Source organism: Crinia signifera, chromosome 3 (genome assembly GCF_055691185.1).
Source record: "Crinia signifera chromosome 3, ASM5569118v1, whole genome shotgun sequence".
Classification (NCBI taxonomy): Eukaryota; Metazoa; Chordata; class Amphibia; order Anura; family Myobatrachidae; genus Crinia; species Crinia signifera.
Genome location: NC_139219.1, coordinates 304,458,992 through 304,477,160, shown reverse-complemented (window position 1 = coordinate 304,477,160; position 18,169 = coordinate 304,458,992). Strand labels below are relative to the sequence as shown.

Below are 18,169 nucleotides of genomic sequence, written 5' to 3'. Positions count from 1 at the left end.
TGCCTGTTATTTTTCAAACCCAGCCTGTAACATGGCAGGTAGGAGCTGATTGGCTGGCTGTTTATCACTCTACATTTTATCTCTTTTGAAGCTTGATACCTCTGGCCCTGAGTCTGAAAATAATAATTCCGAGATCCCTCTCCCACCTATCCCCCCCTTCCTCTCACAATGGTGGTAATTGCCCTCCTGGCCTGGAAAGCACCAGACATTAGTGAGATTGCTCAGCAAGAAAACCTATCCTGGAAATAGAGACCAGAGGTTAGAACCGCTTATATTGCTTTATAGTACATAGGGTGAATTAGATTTCTGAAAGGGTTCTAGAACCTTACTCTTTTGATATGTTACAAGTGAGGCAGATTATTCGCCAAAGGCCAATTACCCAGGAGAAGTAATCTTTTTACAAAAAAAGACGAGCCGAGAAATATTCATCGCGTTGGGTTGATTGCCAGCTGCCGTGATGGAAGTGACGCGCTTCCATAGCTCAGAGTCTCATACCATGGAGGAGATAATTATGGATTGTGAGGTTTTAATGAACGCTGCCATGAAAGGGAGCCGCCATCGTCTTCTCTTTGTCCGTCGGAGATTTTCAGCCTCTTCAAATCTCCGCAGGCTGAGAGAGGCATTTCCTTTTTCGGGGGGTGTCCGTTTTATTTCGTGGAGCTCACATGTCATTGAAATGAAAGCAATATATTTATCTGGCTTTGGACCAGCGATTATTTTCTCCCTGTGATTCTTTAACAAAGCGCACCACATTTGCCATCTCACTGAGTTTCTATTTTTGCGAGCTCCTGTATAATTAAATAGCTGCAGTATTTCATTTTCCTCTTCACATCTCATTTGGTAATATCATTCATTCCAGCTGTTATAGAAAAGTCTATCTATAGTTCTTGGTTATTTTTTTTTTTTTTGCACTTAAAGTGACTCTGGGAACTTCCATGTTAAATAACTTGTGTGAAGCTATGGGTTCATAAAGCATTCAGCATTATAATCTGTACATACTGTATTAAAATCTCATTTGAAAGAATGGAAAACGTTCTTACAGGCTTCCATATCCGCAAACAGAGTTAAAGTGCAGTTTGTTGTGTAACCACAGGTGCCAGTGACATCACTGACAAACAAGCTGGGGCGAGAGTGGATATGGGGTGTGTGGCCTGCCCTAGCCACACCCCCATCTCCAAAACCTTTTTTAAAGAACTGGGAGCTGTGTCACATGTTGGGAATTTGGATGGATCCCCATCCTTCTTCCTTGATTGTTCATCCGTTCATACAGTATATGCTGTATATATTTATTATCTAGCTCACTAACACCGCTTCCACACTGCACAGCTGGATTGCTCTGAGGATTTTATACATGGGTCCAACACAGGTGCGACCCAGCTGAGACTTCTTGACTGTCCAACCCGGCTTAACGGGTCAGTGACATCACCAGAGGCACATGCCGAGCTTCCGATTGGAGGATAAGCTCTTCTTATGCTGTCATAATGGATCCTGGGTCACACCTCCCAGGCTTAGTAATTCACACTGCACTGTGTGCCGGGATGGACATGTGTTCAACCCTGCTCGTTATCCAGGTTGAAATGCTGGGTCGCTGGAACCTGGTTATTTCTACTGGCTGATTTCACACTGCACAATGGGCCCAATTCAGACCTGCTTGCTGAGTTGCGAGTTATCGGAGCCTAGCTAGCATGTAAATCCCGTCCTTCCCATGTGCACGGTTGTAAATCGCAGCCATGCACATGAGGGGGAAATCACTCACCATGGAATAAGCCAGGACTTACCCAGAGCTGCAAAGGCCAAGGGGAGAAGGAGGCCGCTGATGATGGCAGTGGCTCACCCCTCTGACATCTTTGTAACGTCTGCGTTTTCTGGGACACTCCCAGAAAATGCACGGTTACCGCCCCCCAAATGGGCGCAGGGTGTCAATCACAGTCTTCATACGAATGGCTCGCACATGCACACAGTGTACCATACGCATGCACGCTCGTCCGATAATTGTTCATGTTGCGAATTTGCAGCGGAGCAAACAGGATCTGAATTGTGCCCAATATCCCAAGTTGCTCCATGTTTACTGAATGCATCCCAGGCTATTGCCGGCGGTGGCTGAGGGGGATTATTACACACAGTATTTCACTGTTTAGAACGGCGTACGGGAGCTTTACAGCCAAGTCTAATAAGTTTGTACATTATAATTAGGCTTTTTCCTACACAGCACTTTAATTTGTCCGTCAAATTAGAACGCATCAACTCTGACATAAAGTAATGTTCACTTAGCTGGATACAGAAGGACGACTTGTTTTTACTGAATTTATGTAAAATAGCTGAAATATTATTAATTGCGTCCTTTGTAAGGTTTTGGTTTATAGTGGAATATTACTCAAGGCAAGGGTCTATTTATTAAAAGGGAGGAAACTCTAAGTCCAGGAGTCCAATGGCTTCTCTGTATGTACCCAGCCCTGATGCTGGCAAGTCTGTAGGTTGCAACGACACCGAGTTGTCAATGCCCAGCGGGCATAGATTCTCCTTGTTCGGTAGCGCACCACACTGTAGGTAAAAGAGAGCTAAGTAGACAAATGAAGTTCCAAACAACTCTCAGTGTATATCAACTGCAGAGTCTGTTATCATGGGTGATATGCTTGGGTCTGTCTAACGTAACTATATCGACACAATGTATCCAAAGGAGCAGATTCCTGTTACCAAATGTAACTACTTGTGTGTGTTGCTACTATCTGTTCTGAACTCAAGGAGCTGTAGGCTAAGAAATGCCTTTACAAAAAAAGTTTTTGCCAAAGAAAGTGAGATAAGTCATACAATTATACTTTACATGAATATTATCACATTTATCACGATGCAAAGATGCCAAAATATGTCCAAAAATTTTGGACATATTTTGGCATCTTTGCATCGTGATAAATGTGATAATATTCATGTAAAGTATAATTGTATGACTTATCTCACTTTCTTTGGCAAAAACTTTTTTTGTAAAGGCATTTCTTAGCCTACAGCTCCTTGAGTTCAGAACAGATAGTAGCAACACACACAAGTAGTTACATTTGGTAACAGGAATCTGCTCCTTTGGATACATTGTGTCGATATAGTTACGTTAGACAGACCCAAGCATATCACCCATGATAACAGACTCTGCAGTTGATATACACTGAGAGTTGTTTGGAACTTCAGTTGTCTACTTAGCTCTCTTTTACCTACAGTGTGGTGCGCTACCGAACAAGGAGAATCTATGCCCGCTGGGCATTGACAACTCGGTGTGATTTATATATGTTTCATGTTTGTGTGTCAATGTAATATCTTTACTTTTGTCTAGTACTAATTTTAATAAGAAAACTAATAAAAGCTAAATCTTAAGTTTACCACACTCTGGGGGGGATTCATCCACCCCACTCTCCCATGTGTTACTAGTGACTATACCTATCCAATACTACTGTTCCCCTGTTTGAAAATTTTCTTTGAGAGGTGAAAAAATACCCATACCCTGGCTAGTTTGTGTTGTATCATATACTGTCATTCATAAATTCTTATGAAAGTCTTAAACCGATTACAGCCTTGTAATCACCAACAAAGAGTGCCCCAAAAAAGAGAGAGTCTTTCCTCTTCCCTGTTTGCATACGTTTACTCTCTAGGGAGCACCTCCACGCTATCTACCTTGTGAGAATCTGTTTCACAGACCTCCTGACTACATTTGAATTGTGGATTATTGAAATTAAATTAAATTGTTCTGAACTATTTTCATATATTTGTTACCTGTGCACTGATCCATCCACCACTTCCCCTTTTCCCTAACCTAATAAGTCTGTAGGTTGGTATCATGGCTATTTCAGCACTGGTTCTTCCATGCAAAGCAAGTACTGTATAAGCCCTTTAATAAAAATGGGGCGGATGGATCTGCAGCTCCAGGCCTCCACATCATCCTGGCAGCATGATGATAACCAGCTGACCACATGGTTGGCCATAAATCATAAGTAGCAAAGTTGCATTTTCTTTTTGTACTTTTATATATAGTGGGAGACTCTACTCCCGTGTAGGGACCTTCATGCACTGAAAAGGGGGCATGGCCTCACAAAAAGGGGGCATGGCCTCACAAAAAGGGGGCTTGGCCTTGCAAAAAGGTGGCGTAGCCCTTTTCATATGCCACACAGTAATTCCCCTTACATATGCGACACAATAATTCCCCTTACATAGAGTATGCCACTCAGTAGTTTCACTTTATACACACAGTAATGCCCCTTTATACATAGCAATGGCCATTTCCACATAAGTAATGTCTTCGCCTCCTACTCACTGTCCAGTGTCCCTCTAGCAGCAGGGCTCGGTGGCTGGCTGACTCGGACTGCAGTTCGTGGGTGTGGGCTGTTCTGCTCCTCCGTGTTCTTCTTTTCCTGGCTGCTCCCATAATGCTATGCGCAATGAGTCCCAAGCGCTGGCATTCTGGGACTTCTAGACTTCTAGCACTCACTGTGCTCACAGTGAGTGATGAGAGCGCCACGGGTTAGAACAGACAGACGCTGTTAAGTGCCATGCAAACTACCACTGTCAGCTTAACCAGTACCGATTTGGCGGTATGTCTAATGGGTGGTCTGGTGCACTCACAGACCACCTCTTAGCTTTGCCTACTGTATGTGTGTGGGTTCTACATGGCGTTGGCCTCACCTCCTCCACTTCTCATAATAGGCCCTTGAACATTTTCAGCTCCAGGCCCATTAGGCCCTTAATCCCTGGTGGTGGTTCCTCTACCTCCACAATATTTTGTCAGGGTGAAAATAGCAGCGTTTTAGTGGAATAAAATGCTTTATTCAATTTGTTTAACATTTATATTTTGTGGGGTTTTTTTATTATTATTTGTACTATTTTTTTTAGTTTATATTTTTTTTAATTATTCTTCAAATTGTAATTGAGGGGCAGATTTATTAAGCTCGGTGAAGTGATAAAGTGTCTGGTTTTTATCACCGGCCAATCAGCTTCTAACTGTAATGTTACAGGCTTGGTTTGAAAAATGACAGGTAGGAGCTGATTGGCCGGTGATAAAAAAACAGACATTTTATCACTTCATCGAGCTTAATAAATCTACCCTCAATTTGTTACTGGGAACTTTAAACTTGGCTTCTATTGCAGTGTACGTGTCTGACACATACCTCCCAACAAAAGGGGACGGGGCGTATGCAAATGAGGGCGCGGCTTATGCTAATTAGCCGCGACCTCATTTTCATACAAGAATAGACGCTGTGCGCATGCGCACAGCGTCTATTCTACTAGATTGGGGGGTCTCCCAACTGCCACCCCCCGCAGCGGGACAATGCCTGCCGCGGGTGGGACAGCGGGACAGGACCCGAAAATCGGGACTGTCCCTCTAAAATCGTGACAGTTGGGAGGTATGCTGACATAGGGAGGGGTGTGAGAGCAGTGCATTTGCCCAGGGTGGAGCTCTGGGGTGGCACTGTCGCTGCACCCTGACCACTGTATCTGGCTAGCAGAGTGCCTGCAGGCAGGAAATTGCCAAAATGCCTCTTTTGCTGGCCCCACCCCTTCCTGTGACATCACAAAATGAGGGGTGGCCCCAGGCGCTGCCCAGACATGCCAGGTTTTGCATGCACAGGAGTGTCCCAGACTTAACAGCACAGCGGTAGTGAATGGAGCCTCCCATCAAATGGTTGCCAGGCATCAAATCATGTGAGGCTATGGCTTTTATATGGACATCGTATAGCTGCATCCAATGGCTGGCAACCACCGACTACCCATAATTCCATCAACAAAAGGTCTGTCGTAGAATAGTTAACATCGATGGTTCTAACCATTGACTTGCGATGTCTATCATTACGAATAGTTACCACTGCTATCCTGCATCATTGGGGATCTGAACCTTCCTCACATGGCCCTGTGACCCTATAACAGCAATGATAGATTCCTATAGTAGCGCTATACAGCTATATAAAATCTCTTCTATCAGCGCTTATAATGAAACAGACGCCTTAGACATTGTACCTACACTATGGTGTATCTAGATTATCTCAGAGGAGAACGCAGCATTTTTATCTGACGATAGATATGGATTGAAAAACATTATCATCTATTATTGCAAGCTTTTTATTCCTTTAAATAAAGGTTCATCGCAATGACAGTTTCTTCATGCATTAACGTTAGATAGACTGGGAGAATTCTGCTGCTGAATACCAGCTATGAAGTGATAATTAACACCGCTATTAATAAATCAACACTGGCATACCTGAAGCAAAGATTGAAGTCAGGCTCTAGAGAGGATTCCAGAACGGCTCCAGGTTCTATCTTCAAAATTGTTAGGCTAATATTGTGTAATATATTCAGGGGTCTGTTCATCATCTCTTCATTTATAGAAAAGTAGGTGAAAATTCCAATTTTTAATGCTATTTAAAAAAAAAAGGAATGCAGGCCATGTATACCGGCTTACCTTTACTCCTTGTCTGGCCCGTTGTCGCCATGTACTAGTGTGGGGTTCTAAATTATACCCCTTTCAGACCGCACTCTCGACCCGGGTTATTGCTGGGTCGTTACGTCACCGACCCGGGTTGAGGTGCGGCGTGAAAGCGCCACCCTGGGTCGGGATAGGGTCACTAGGTCTACAAGCATTGGGTCGACATGACTGAAGGTCAACATGGGTTATGTTGACAGGTCGTCAGGTTGACACAAGCATTCGGTCAACATGGGGAAGGTCAACAGTCAAAAGGTCGACATGGGGTTTTTCACCTTTATCTTTTTTGTGCCGACAGGCGGTATTTAAAGCCCTACCATCATGGGGGGGAGAGTAAAATAGTGTGCCCGAAACATGACGAGCGGACGTGGTGCTACGATTCCATGTCGACTGTGTCGAAATTCGGAACAAAAGAAAGTGAAAAACCACATGTCGACCTAGTTGCTGTCTATCCAATGATCCGTACCCCCTGGGTCGAGCAACCCAACATTTCAACCCTGGTCACGACCCAGAGAGGGGACGCGTAAAACGTGTGGCGAGCGGATGCGGATTACTTGGCGCTGCGCTCATTATAAGTGTCACCTACCATCTACTAGGGCCCACGCCCTGGGCTGACGTGGATAGTGGGAGTTTGAAATGGAGGCATTTGCACACCCCCCCCCTTTTGTGCACGAGACGCACGTGCTGCCGAACCCCTAATCATGACCCTCTTCCTGAAGCGGACACGGGCATGGTTGCCGCATGAATTACTCGCTTGTGCGTCTCAGACAGATGGCGCGCCTCTCCGCCGGCGCACGCATGATCGTCTCTCTGCCAGCGTCCGAGAGCTGCAGCTCCCGGGGAACGTACAGTGACTACGCTGCCTGACGGGGACACTACGCTGACTCACTGAGCTGCCGCAGGGATACTACGCATGGCTGCCGCAGGGACACTACTCTGACAATGTAGTGTAGCGTAGCGTGCTGCCGCGAAACTACACAAGTACCGAACATTCACATCAGTCCCTGCCCCAGTGGAGCTTACAATCTATATTCCCTACCACATATACATGCACACACAGACATTCTAGGGTTAATTTGTTAGGAGCCAATTAGCCTACCAGTATATTTTTGGGCCAAGGTGGGAATAGAACCCATAACCTCAGCGCTGTGAGGCAGTAATGCTAACATTACACCATCCGTACTGCCCTAAGATTTAACAGCTGATGTCTCCAATATCATTCACCGTCTCTACAGTTCTGACAGCAGAAGCAAACCCCCATAGGCCATACATTTCTTTGGTGGCTGCCTAATTTACCAAGATCCAGAGTGCTTGGCAGCTAACTCCATCCTCTGTAGCCCATGGGCTGCATAACACAAAAAGTAATTGCAGAGTGTTCTACAGGAAGCAGCGGTGAATTAATGCCGTGCGTATGAACACGGTGTCTATTTACGGGAGTTAAGAGATCACTTTGCTGCCTACACATCTCAGGGATTAACTCCGTTCTGAGCCCCTGTACATCCTGACAAATATTCTTATTGCCACAATATTAGATCCAGCAATACTGCTTCCATGTATTGGAAGAAAGAATTTGGGGATTCTTTTGTTACTCTACAGTACTACTAAAATGTCAAAGCGTCCCATTGGAATGTGATCAGAAAGGTTCCCTCTGCCCTCCCCGATCAGACTGTAACAAGCAGGAACAGCTCCCAGAACAGAGGCCTGTTTGATAACTAGCGCAGCGCCTTTAAGTCCAACAAAAGATGGCACCTGAGATTTCTCTGATTAGCCGGCAGCTTCTTGAGTGTCACGACTTTTGTCTTTGGTCCGTTGAGCTGCATTTATGTTGCTATTTGAATCTTGCTTACATCTTCACTCCCGTTTGAGTTACCGTGAATAAAAAGTGGTTGGAACAGGAAGCACATGTCCTGGAGGCATGTAACCGGGTTTATATAATGCATGGCGGTAGAATAACCTGGCATTACTTTGAACTAAAAACAATGTCTCTCCGTCTCCTCATTGCTGGCTCCAGCTGCCTATTATTTCAGTGCCGCTTCCCAATCTGTGCCGCTTTCAATAATTTAAAATTCACACCTGAAACTTTTCTACTAAGGTATCGCTGCTCAAAGGTTTCTGTATTTATCATCGGATCTGCTCGGCCTTGCAAGTGCACCTTCATTAATAACCTATTTAAATGCAGGCTGCGCATGCAGGAAAAAAAAAAAAAAAAAAAGCAAATGGAATTAATTAGATCTTTCAATGTGGAACTGTTTCCAGATTTTAAAACTGGCAAATGAACCGGCGGAGTGTCTCGGTTTTAAGATTCTTCTCATTCTCTTTGATCTGTCCGACTTCCTAGCTTTTGTTTTACAAAATAAAATAGGTGATGGAAAGGGGATAATATAGTCTCTCACTAGATCGCCTTCTCCCGGTTCGGCAGATTGGTGATTAACGGTGTCATTTGCAAAACTTTTGCTTTACTATGTTATAAAGGCCTTTAACATACTTTAGTGTTCCTTTTTTTATATCGCCAGTATAGATGAGTAAAATTTGGTGCAAGGTATCGTTCAGATTAAGGCTTTGATTCAGACCCGCTCGCTAGGACCGCCCTGACTAATGCACCCTCTGCGTGCCCCCAGCGCCGCTCGTATCCCATCAGCATTCGAGGAGATATGTACGGGAACACATCCCCTCGCAGCCAACAGGAAGAGAATTAATTTGATGGTTGCCGACCATTCAATCATTTCTCTCCATTTCGGTAATAATGTGCTCCCAGCTGAATGCCTAGCATTTCATGGGGACACCCAGTGTGATACTGCGCAGACCCCCCCACCATTCAGCCACTTCTCATCGGGTCTGAATTAGGCCCTGACTTTCTTGGCCTGTTTGTTGATCTGTGATAATATGCCAATCTCTGATTTCCTGTCTTGTTCATCAATTCTAGCTGCTGCATTACCTTGATCTTTAGGTGCCACCATTGGTGTCACCATGGAAACTTCCACCTGCATTGCGGTACAGATGTTGCGTGTCCACATACACCTATCCGACATGCAATGCAAGTCCCTTTATACATAACGCACAGGCTCTTATTATTATTATTATAATTTTATTTATAAGGCGCCACAAGTGTTTCGCAGCGCCGTACAAAGGAACAATACAGGGAGACAAAACTTGGCATAACATTGAATAAATAACAAAAATACAGTACAAATAAAGAGCGCCACAGTTTAATACACATTTCAGCTTAAATGTAAGTAGTGAGGACTCATTCAACAGTGAGGACTCAATCAACAGGCTCAGTGTGATTCTTTAGTGCTGGGCGTCTTTTTTGCGACTTATTCCATTATATAGTGGCTTATTTGCAAATCAGAGCAAATAGAACACACAAGCAGCTCCTGCTGATTCCAATACGAAAATAGAAAATGCTACAGTATGTAACATTCCATTTCTTATACAGATACAGCAGCAGTCACACGCGGAATATAGACATGTCACATATCAGTTTAATCAACAGAAGCTGATTGTGCATCATATTTTCTCCGTTATGCATGCATTAAAAATAGAGTAGCAAAAAAGCCGCTTAGCGCTACCGAGACCAGCACGGCTGTGCAACGTAAAATTAGGTTAGATGTACATGGACGCATCTATAGGTGCAGTTTCTCTGTCTGAGTTAAGGTGCCCATACACGGTGTGCATTTCGGGTGTAATGCGCGCTCCCGCACATCGCACAGCACAGAAAGTCTGTGCAGCCCATGCTTTTTGTACTAGATTGCATCGTATCTAGAACAAAAAGTACGGTGCTGTAGCACATTTTATGCTTTTTGTACTAGATACAATGCAATCTAGTACTTCATCGCACCGTGTGTGGGCACCTTAAGGCCTGCTATATCCGCTGTTGAATGTGTATGCACGCATCAGATTTCAATGACAACTGCAACATTATCATAATCTGCTACATCTGCCTGCATTGGATTAGCCACACCCCCGCCCAGCTATCTCCCCTTGTACCGCCCAGAATATTTTAGAGACCATGCAATCAAATCAGTACAGCTTTTCAGCAAAATTGTTGCTCATTCACAGCGTGACTTGGATGCATGCGTACAAAAGCCACATCACTCAACTTGCCTGAGATTGTCACTGTTTCCAGCTATGAATACAGTTCTTAAGGTCAAATTCTGTTGCCCATCATAGAGGATTAAAGGGGCATACACACCAGGCAATTTCAGCTCCATTTCTATGCGATCTGATGAGATCACTAGACAGGGAGGGGAGTTCAGAGTAGCGGCAGTAGTGTAAGGTGTGTTGGAAGCTCAGGGTAGTGGTGATTGAATAGTGTATGTGGGGAGGCGGCTGCAGAGTAGCGGCAGTAGTGTAAGGTGAGTGGGAAGTGCAGGGTAGTGGTGATAGAATAGTGTATGTGGGGAGGCGGGTGCAGAGTAGCGGCAGTAGTGTAAGGTGTGTTGGAAGCTCAGGGTAGTGGTGATAGAATAGTGTACTGTATGTGGGGAGGCGGGTGCAGAGTAGCGGAAGTGGTGTAAGGTGTGTTGGAAGCTCAGGGTAGTGGTGGTAGAATAGTGTATGTGGGGAGGCGGGTGCAGAGTAGCGGCAGTAGTGTAAGGTGTGTGGGAAGTGCAGGGTAGTGGTGGTAGAATAGTGTATGTGGGGAGGCGGGTGCAGAGTAGAGGCAGTAGTGTAAGGTGTGTTGGAAGCTCAGGGTAGTGGTGGTAGAATAGTGTATGTGGGGAGGCGGGTTCACAGTAGCGGCAGTAGTGTAAGGTGTGTGGGAAGTGCAGGGTAGTGGTGGTAGAATAGTGTATGTGGGGAGGCGGCTGCAGAGTAGCGGCAGTAGTGTAAGGTGTGTGGGAAGTGCAGGGTAGTGGTGATAGAATAGTGTATGTGTAGAGGTGGGTGAAGAGTAGCGGCAGAAGTGTAGGGTGTGCAGGGAAGGCAGTATATTGAAGCGGCAGTAGTGTAAGGTGTGCGGGAAGTGCAGGGTAGTGGTGATAGAATAGTGTATGTGGGGGGGCAGGTGCAGAGTAGCGGCAGTAGTGTAAGGTGTGTGGGAAGCTCAGGGTAGTGGTGATAGGGGATGCAGTGTAAATCCCGGCGGTCGGGATCCCGGCGTTCAAAATCCCGACCGCCGAAATCCCGACACTTTCTCCCTCCGGGGGTGTCCACGACACCCCCGGAGGGAGAATAAATAGTGTTTGTGGGGAGGCGGGTGCAGAGTAGCGTCAGTAGTGTAAGTTGTGGGGGAAGTGCAGGGTAGTGGTGATAGAATAGTGTATGTGGGGAGGCGGGTGAAAAGTAGCGGCAGAAGTGTAGGGTGTGCGGGGAAAGCAGTATATTATAGCGGCAGTAGTGTAAGGTGTGCGGGAAGTGCAGGGTAGTGGTGATAGAATAGTATATGTGGGGGGGCGGGTGCAGAGTAGCGGCAGTAGTGTAAGGTGTGTGGGAAGTGCAGGGTAGTGGTAATTGAATATTGTATGTGGGGAGGCGGGTGCAGAGTAGCGGAAGTGGTGTAAAGTGTGTTGGAAGCTCAGGGTAGTGGTGACTGAATAGTGTATGTGGGGAGGTTGGTGCCGAGTAGCGGCAGTAGTGTAAGGTGTGTGGGAAGTGCAGGGTAGTGGTGGTAGAATATTGTATGTGGGGAGGTGGGTGCAGAGTAGCGGCAGTAGTGTAAGGTGTGCGGGAAGTGCAGGGTAGTGGTGATAGAATAGTATATGTGGGGGGGGGGCGGGTGCAGAGTAGCGGCAGTAGTATAAGGTGTGTGGGAAGCTCAGGGTAGTGGTGATAGAATAGTGTATGTGGGGAGGCGGGTGCAGAGTAGCGGAAGTGGTGTAAGGTGTGTTGGAAGCTCAGGGTAGTGGTGACTGAATAGTGTATGTGGGGAGGTTGGTGCCGAGTAGCGGCAGTAGTGTAAGGTGTGTGGGAAGTGCAGGGTAGTGGTGGTAGAATAGTGTATGTGGGGAGGTGGGTGCAGAGTAGCGGCAGTGGTGTAAGGTGTGTGGGAAGTGCAGGGTAGTGGTGATTGAATAGTGTATGTGGGGAGGCGGGTGCAGAGTAGCGGCAGTGGTGTAAGGTGTGTGGGAAGTGCAGGGTAGTGGTGATAGAATAGTGTATGTGGGGAGGCGGGTGCAGAGTCGCGGCAGTAGTGTAAGGTGTGTGGGAAGTGCAGGGTAGTGGTGGTAGAATAGTGTATGTGGGGAGGCAGGTGCAGAGTAGCGGCAGTAGTGTAAGGTGTGCGGGAAGTGCAGGGTAGTGGTGATAGAATAGTGTATGTGGGGAGGCGGGTGCAGAGTAGCGGCAGTAGTGTAAGGTGTGTGGGAAGTGTAGGGTAGTGGTGATAGAATAGTGTATGTGGGGAGGCGGGTGCAGAGTAGCGGCAGTAGTGTAAGATGTGTGGGAAGTGCAGGGTAGTGGTGATAGAATAGTGTATGTGGGGAGGTGGGTGCAGAGTAGCGGCAGTAGTGTAAGGTGTGTGGGAAGTGCAGGGTAGTGGTGATTGAATAGTGTATGTGGGGAGGCGGGTGCAGAGTAGCGGCAGTAGTGTAAGGTGTGTGGGAAGTGCAGGGTAGTAGTGATTGAATAGTGGATGTGGGGAGGTGGGTGCAGAGTAGCGGCAGTAATGTAAGGTGTGTGGGAAGTGCAGGGTAGTGGTGATTGAATAGAGTATGTGGGGAGGTGGGTGCAGAGTAGCGGCAGTAGTGTAAGGTGTGTTGGAAGCTCAGGGTAGTGGTGATAGAATAGTGTATGTGGGGAGGCGGGTGCAGAGTAGCGGCAGTAGTGTAAGGTGTGTGGGAAGTGCAGGGTAGTGGTGGTAGAATAGTGTATGTGGGGAGGTGGGTGCAGAGTAGCGGCAGTAGTGTAAGGTGTGTGGGAAGTGCAGGGTAGTGGTGATTGAATAGTGTATGTGGGGAGGCGGGTGCAGAGTAGCGGCAGTGGTGTAAGGTGTGTTGGAAGCTTAGGTTAGTGGTGATAGAATAGTGTATGTGGGGAGGTGGGTGCAGAGTAGCGGCAGTAGTGTAAGGTGTGTGGGAAGTGCAGGGTAGTGGTGATAGAATAGTGTATGTGGGGAGGCGGGTGCAGAGTAGCGGCAGTAGTGTAAGGTGTGTGGGAAGTGCAGGGTAGTGGTGATATAATAGTGTATGTGGGGAGGCGGGTGCAGAGTAGCGGCAGTAGTGTAAGGTGTGTGGGAAGTGCAGGGTAGTGGTGATATAATAGTGTATGTGGGGAGGCGGGTGCAGAGTAGCGGCAGTAGTGTAAGGTGTGTGGGAAGTGCAGGGTAGTGGTGATAGAATAGTGTATGTGTTTCGTCTTTCGTCAACATCTTTCATCAACATCTTTCCTCCAGGACACTGGGTCCAAGGGAAGTTCCTCATCAGTGTCTCAGTGTACACACTGAAAGATATTTTGACCAATATCGTTCAGAAGGGCCAAAATTAACATAATGGGAATTAAAAATTGGTCAAAATAAGTGTGTGTGCACCTTTAGAGCCTTTGCTGACACTAGGTGATGTATTTCTTCACATCCTATCTGGGGCCACAAATACTTACCCCGGGCTCCCAGAATAATCTTTGTGATAGTTTTGTAGAGACCCAGGTGAAAGTTCTCCTTTCATCTCCTTTGTGTGACCTCAGACCGCTGCAATAATATTGCTATCTCCCTTTACCGCTGTCATCGGCGCATTGTTGTGTTCTACTTCCTGAAGCTATCCGTATATGCGGTTATATACAGGTATTTTACTGTGGAAAAGGATCAATACAAAATAGCGATTTCACGAAAAGAGCAAATCTTCACAATAACAATGTGAAGCAAAATGTTTTCTCTTTTTTTGTCATCTACAAAATAAAATCGTGTTCTAATGATTGTAACTCTTCTTTCAGTGTATGAATGAGATCTGCTCGCTGATGTTGGAGCAGTCCATGCTGCTGACATCACTGAAGCTCCTTATTGACAGCGGACACAGCAATCTTCATTCCAAGGCACTGGAGCTGTTAGCAGCAGTTACCAAGGTAAGAGACACCAAGCTGTACGCATTCTCATGTGCTGGCTGTATGGAGGACTTGTAACTGTAAGTCAACACAAATTGGCCACAGTCACATACAGGCTTGTGATACAGGAATGCAGGGGTAGTAAGGGAAAACACCAAGGGAAGATGGCCCTGCTTGTGATAGTTTACATTGACCATTACCCCAGTGCCTAACCATAACTGTAGCTTAACCATATACAGTATATCCCTCTATCTAGTGCCTAACCTTCCCACGTATAGCCTAACCATTATCCTCCCCTAGTGCCTAACTCTAGTTCTGGAGGCCATATCTCCAGAAGGATATAAATACATTAGAGACTGTACAAAGAAGGGCAATTAATATGGTGCATGGCCTACATCACAAAACGTACCAGGAAAGACTAAAAGATCTTAATATGTATACTTTAGAGCAGAGAAGGGAAAGGGGGGACATGATAGAAACTTTCAAATATATTAAGGGTTTTAACAAGGTACATGTGGGAGACATTCTTCACAGGAAGAGGAGCAGCAGAACACGAGGACATGCACTGAAACTAGAGGGAGGAAGATTCAGGGGAAATGTGAGGAAGAATTACTTCACAGAAAGAGTAGTAGATAAGTGGAATAGCCTCCCATCAGAGGTGGTAGAGGCAAACACAGTAGAACAATTTAAACATGCTTGGGATAGGCATATTGATATCCTTACAAAGAAATATGGATCAAATATGGTTTGAGGTAACATGTTTAAAAAAGGGGCAGACTAGATGGGCCAAGTGATTCTTATCAGCCGTCAAATTCTATGTAACTCTAAACTTCCCACATATAGCCTTACCATATAGATCCCTCCAACTAGTGCCTGACTGTAACCCATCCCTAGTGCCTAATCATATGTATCCCTCCACCTAGGGTGACATTTAATAGGAAGAAAGAATCAGAAAGTGAGAGATTTGGTAAGAAATCTCCATTTTTTTTAAAGCAGCAATCATTTACACTGCAAAACCAGTTTGATTTTGCAGTGTAACTGATTGCCGCTTTCTGATTCTCTCATCCATTAAATTTCACCCCTAGTGCCTAACTTTAACTCATCCTCAGTGCCTAATCATAACCCCCCCCCCCCATGCCTAAAAAATACCAATACCAATGCCTAACCCTAACTTGCCCACTTGCAGCATAACCATAACCCTCCCCCTTAACAAATTAATGGACTTAATATGGCAGGTGGCACTTGAGACAATCATTAGGATTGAGACTTTTAATCACTATACTAAGAGATTGCCTTTTTGGTTTCTATACACTGCCAGCCGTGTATACTGTATGTTTGTGGGGTGCTCATAGCATTACAGTAGTGTACTCTGCCCATGTAACCATCCCAGCCTATATGTTTATAGACCAGCTCAGCAAAACACCTATCTCTCACTGTCCTTGGGGTCACAGTAATGTTGGGGCTGGGAATGAGAGGACGCTGCTAAATTAGTATTACAGCTGATATTTTGATAGGTGGCAGCGTATTCCATGGTGATTATTATTGCTGGTATATATATATATATATATATATATATATATATATATATATATATATATATATATGTCCACTCTGGCACAACAAACCAGAGACTGGGTACACGTTTTCCATTTTTCCCTTGAACATTACACATATTTAAAGTTCTTTCTATGTTCTGTACATTGCTTTCAATGTGAAGATACAGTATGTAGGCGCTGCTTCTGACTCATTAGCTTTCATTTACAGTAATAAATACAGTATGTGCATTTGCAGTTTGATTGAAGACACCTGCAAATAAATCTCTTTTTTAGTTATCTGTATTTGTCTCTTTTCACATTCAGACTGAAATGTTCTCTAAGCCTGAGCATGTGCCTTGTATTCCTCATGTGTCAGATGAGGATGCTAGCCCAGATTTAGCAGCAGCAGTAGAAATACTGGACACCAGTGTAATGTTACTGGCTGGGTGCATAATTCAGTATTTCATCTTATCGATTCTGTTCCAAACGTGTGCATAGGTTATGTTTATATATAAAAGGCTTGTGATTGGCTGTTTCCAGATGTTCCACTGTCACTGATTGGTGATTGAGGATAGATTATACATTTAGCTGTGTGTGTGTGCGTAAAAGAGGGAGGAGTTCCTGCACTATAGAAGACAATCTAGATTAATTAATGCCTAGATGCGTTTGCTACAAATAAAATTAACGTTGTTATAATTGACTGCGACTTAGGGGGATATTCAATCTTCAGGTCACGGCAGGTGAGCTTGCTCGCCCGTCGTGACCCAGTCCCGTTCTCGGTCAGCTCGACCAAGAACACGCAGGCGGGATTTAATGTCCCGCCTGCCGGGGAGCGAAAAGGGGGCGTGGCCGCGAGTTGCAGCCGGAAAGTGATGAGCTGCAGCCGGCAGCTCGTCACTTCCCAGCTGTTCTCGGCAGAACGAGCCCGACAGCTAGTGATGTCGGGCTCGTTCTGCCGAGAAACCCTGTTCAATGCTGTCGGGGAAGACAGCATTGAATAGGGCCCTTCGAGCATCTCCCCTACGGGAGATGCTCGACGGAGATTGAATATCCCCCTCAGACCTGATCGGAAGCCGTGAATGAGGCTCTGTATGTGTCCGGCCTGTAGTACACATGAGCTCGGCCGTCCCGCAATAAATTCCTGCTACAGATGAAGCCCCTCTCTTTCATTGCTGGCGCTCACCGGAACGCCCCCACTGGGCGAGCGGGACTCCATCAGACTGGGACGCGTGTGCGTCTCACACGCACGCGAGTCCCAGTCACTCAGCGGCTGGGTGGCGTGACCCTGCCCGTCTCAGCTTCAGGGAGACGTGCAGGGTTAGGGGGGGTGTGGACCGGGGAGGCGGCGGATGGAGACGGGGCGCTCCGTCAGAAAGGGGCGCGTGAGCCCCCTTCCGATGGCTTGCGGGGTTGGCGATAGAATCGCCAGCCCCTGCAAGCATGAGGCCGGCTCCATCTGTATGTTTTTATCGCTGGCCATAAGCAAGTTGATTGACAGGAAGCTGGCATTTGGGGATGGTAACCGGATGTTTTCTGGGAGTGTCAGGGAAAACGCAGGCGTACCCAGGCATTTTAGGGGAAGTCGTGTGACGGCAGCTCCGGCTCGAACCGACTGCTCCTTTCGCAGCCACCGAGAGTTTATATACAATGTACAGTCAGAGTATCAAATACAGCTAATGTCCATAATATCGTATTCAACAAACAGGCAGTATATCATATAAAGCAGATGACTGCAGCAAAGATGTATGTGTACTCATACAGTCACTCCAAACTAGAGATGGGCAAAGTGACTCACTAAAAAGAGCCGCTCTGCAACTGATCATTCATTGAAAAGAACTCTGAACTGGTTCACTAGCTCACTTTGGGGCAGATGCAAGAGATAAATGCAAGGGTGATAAGGAGAGATTAACGTCCAGCCAATCAGCTCCTTACTGACTTTTTTCAAACACAACCTGTAACATGGCAGTTAGCAGGTGATTGGCTGGACGTTTATCTCTCTTTATCACCCTTGCATTTATCTCTTGTTAAGGCTTAATACATCTGTCCCTTTGCATGAAAAGAATATTTATTTCCGTTTTGAGTGGTTTCATAATGTAAAGCGAATTTCGTACGTTAATCTCCACTTGATCTCTCTAAGGTCTGTTAGATTGGGGCAAAGGGATGGTTTTCTTCTAATTACTGTATTTTAAAAGCAGAAAAAAGTGAC

The 18,169-nt window shown here is 45.9% G+C and overlaps 1 protein-coding gene across 1 annotated transcript in view; it reads left to right on the top strand.

Annotated features, from left to right (window-relative positions):
• Positions 1–18,169, top strand: part of NBAS (NBAS subunit of NRZ tethering complex) — a 540,465-nt gene that overhangs the window by 494,857 nt on the left and 27,439 nt on the right. The window contains exon 51 of the mRNA XM_083178566.1: positions 14,321–14,449. Coding sequence (XP_083034692.1) covers positions 14,321–14,449 — 129 coding nt within the window. The remainder of the gene's footprint in view (positions 1–14,320; positions 14,450–18,169) is intronic.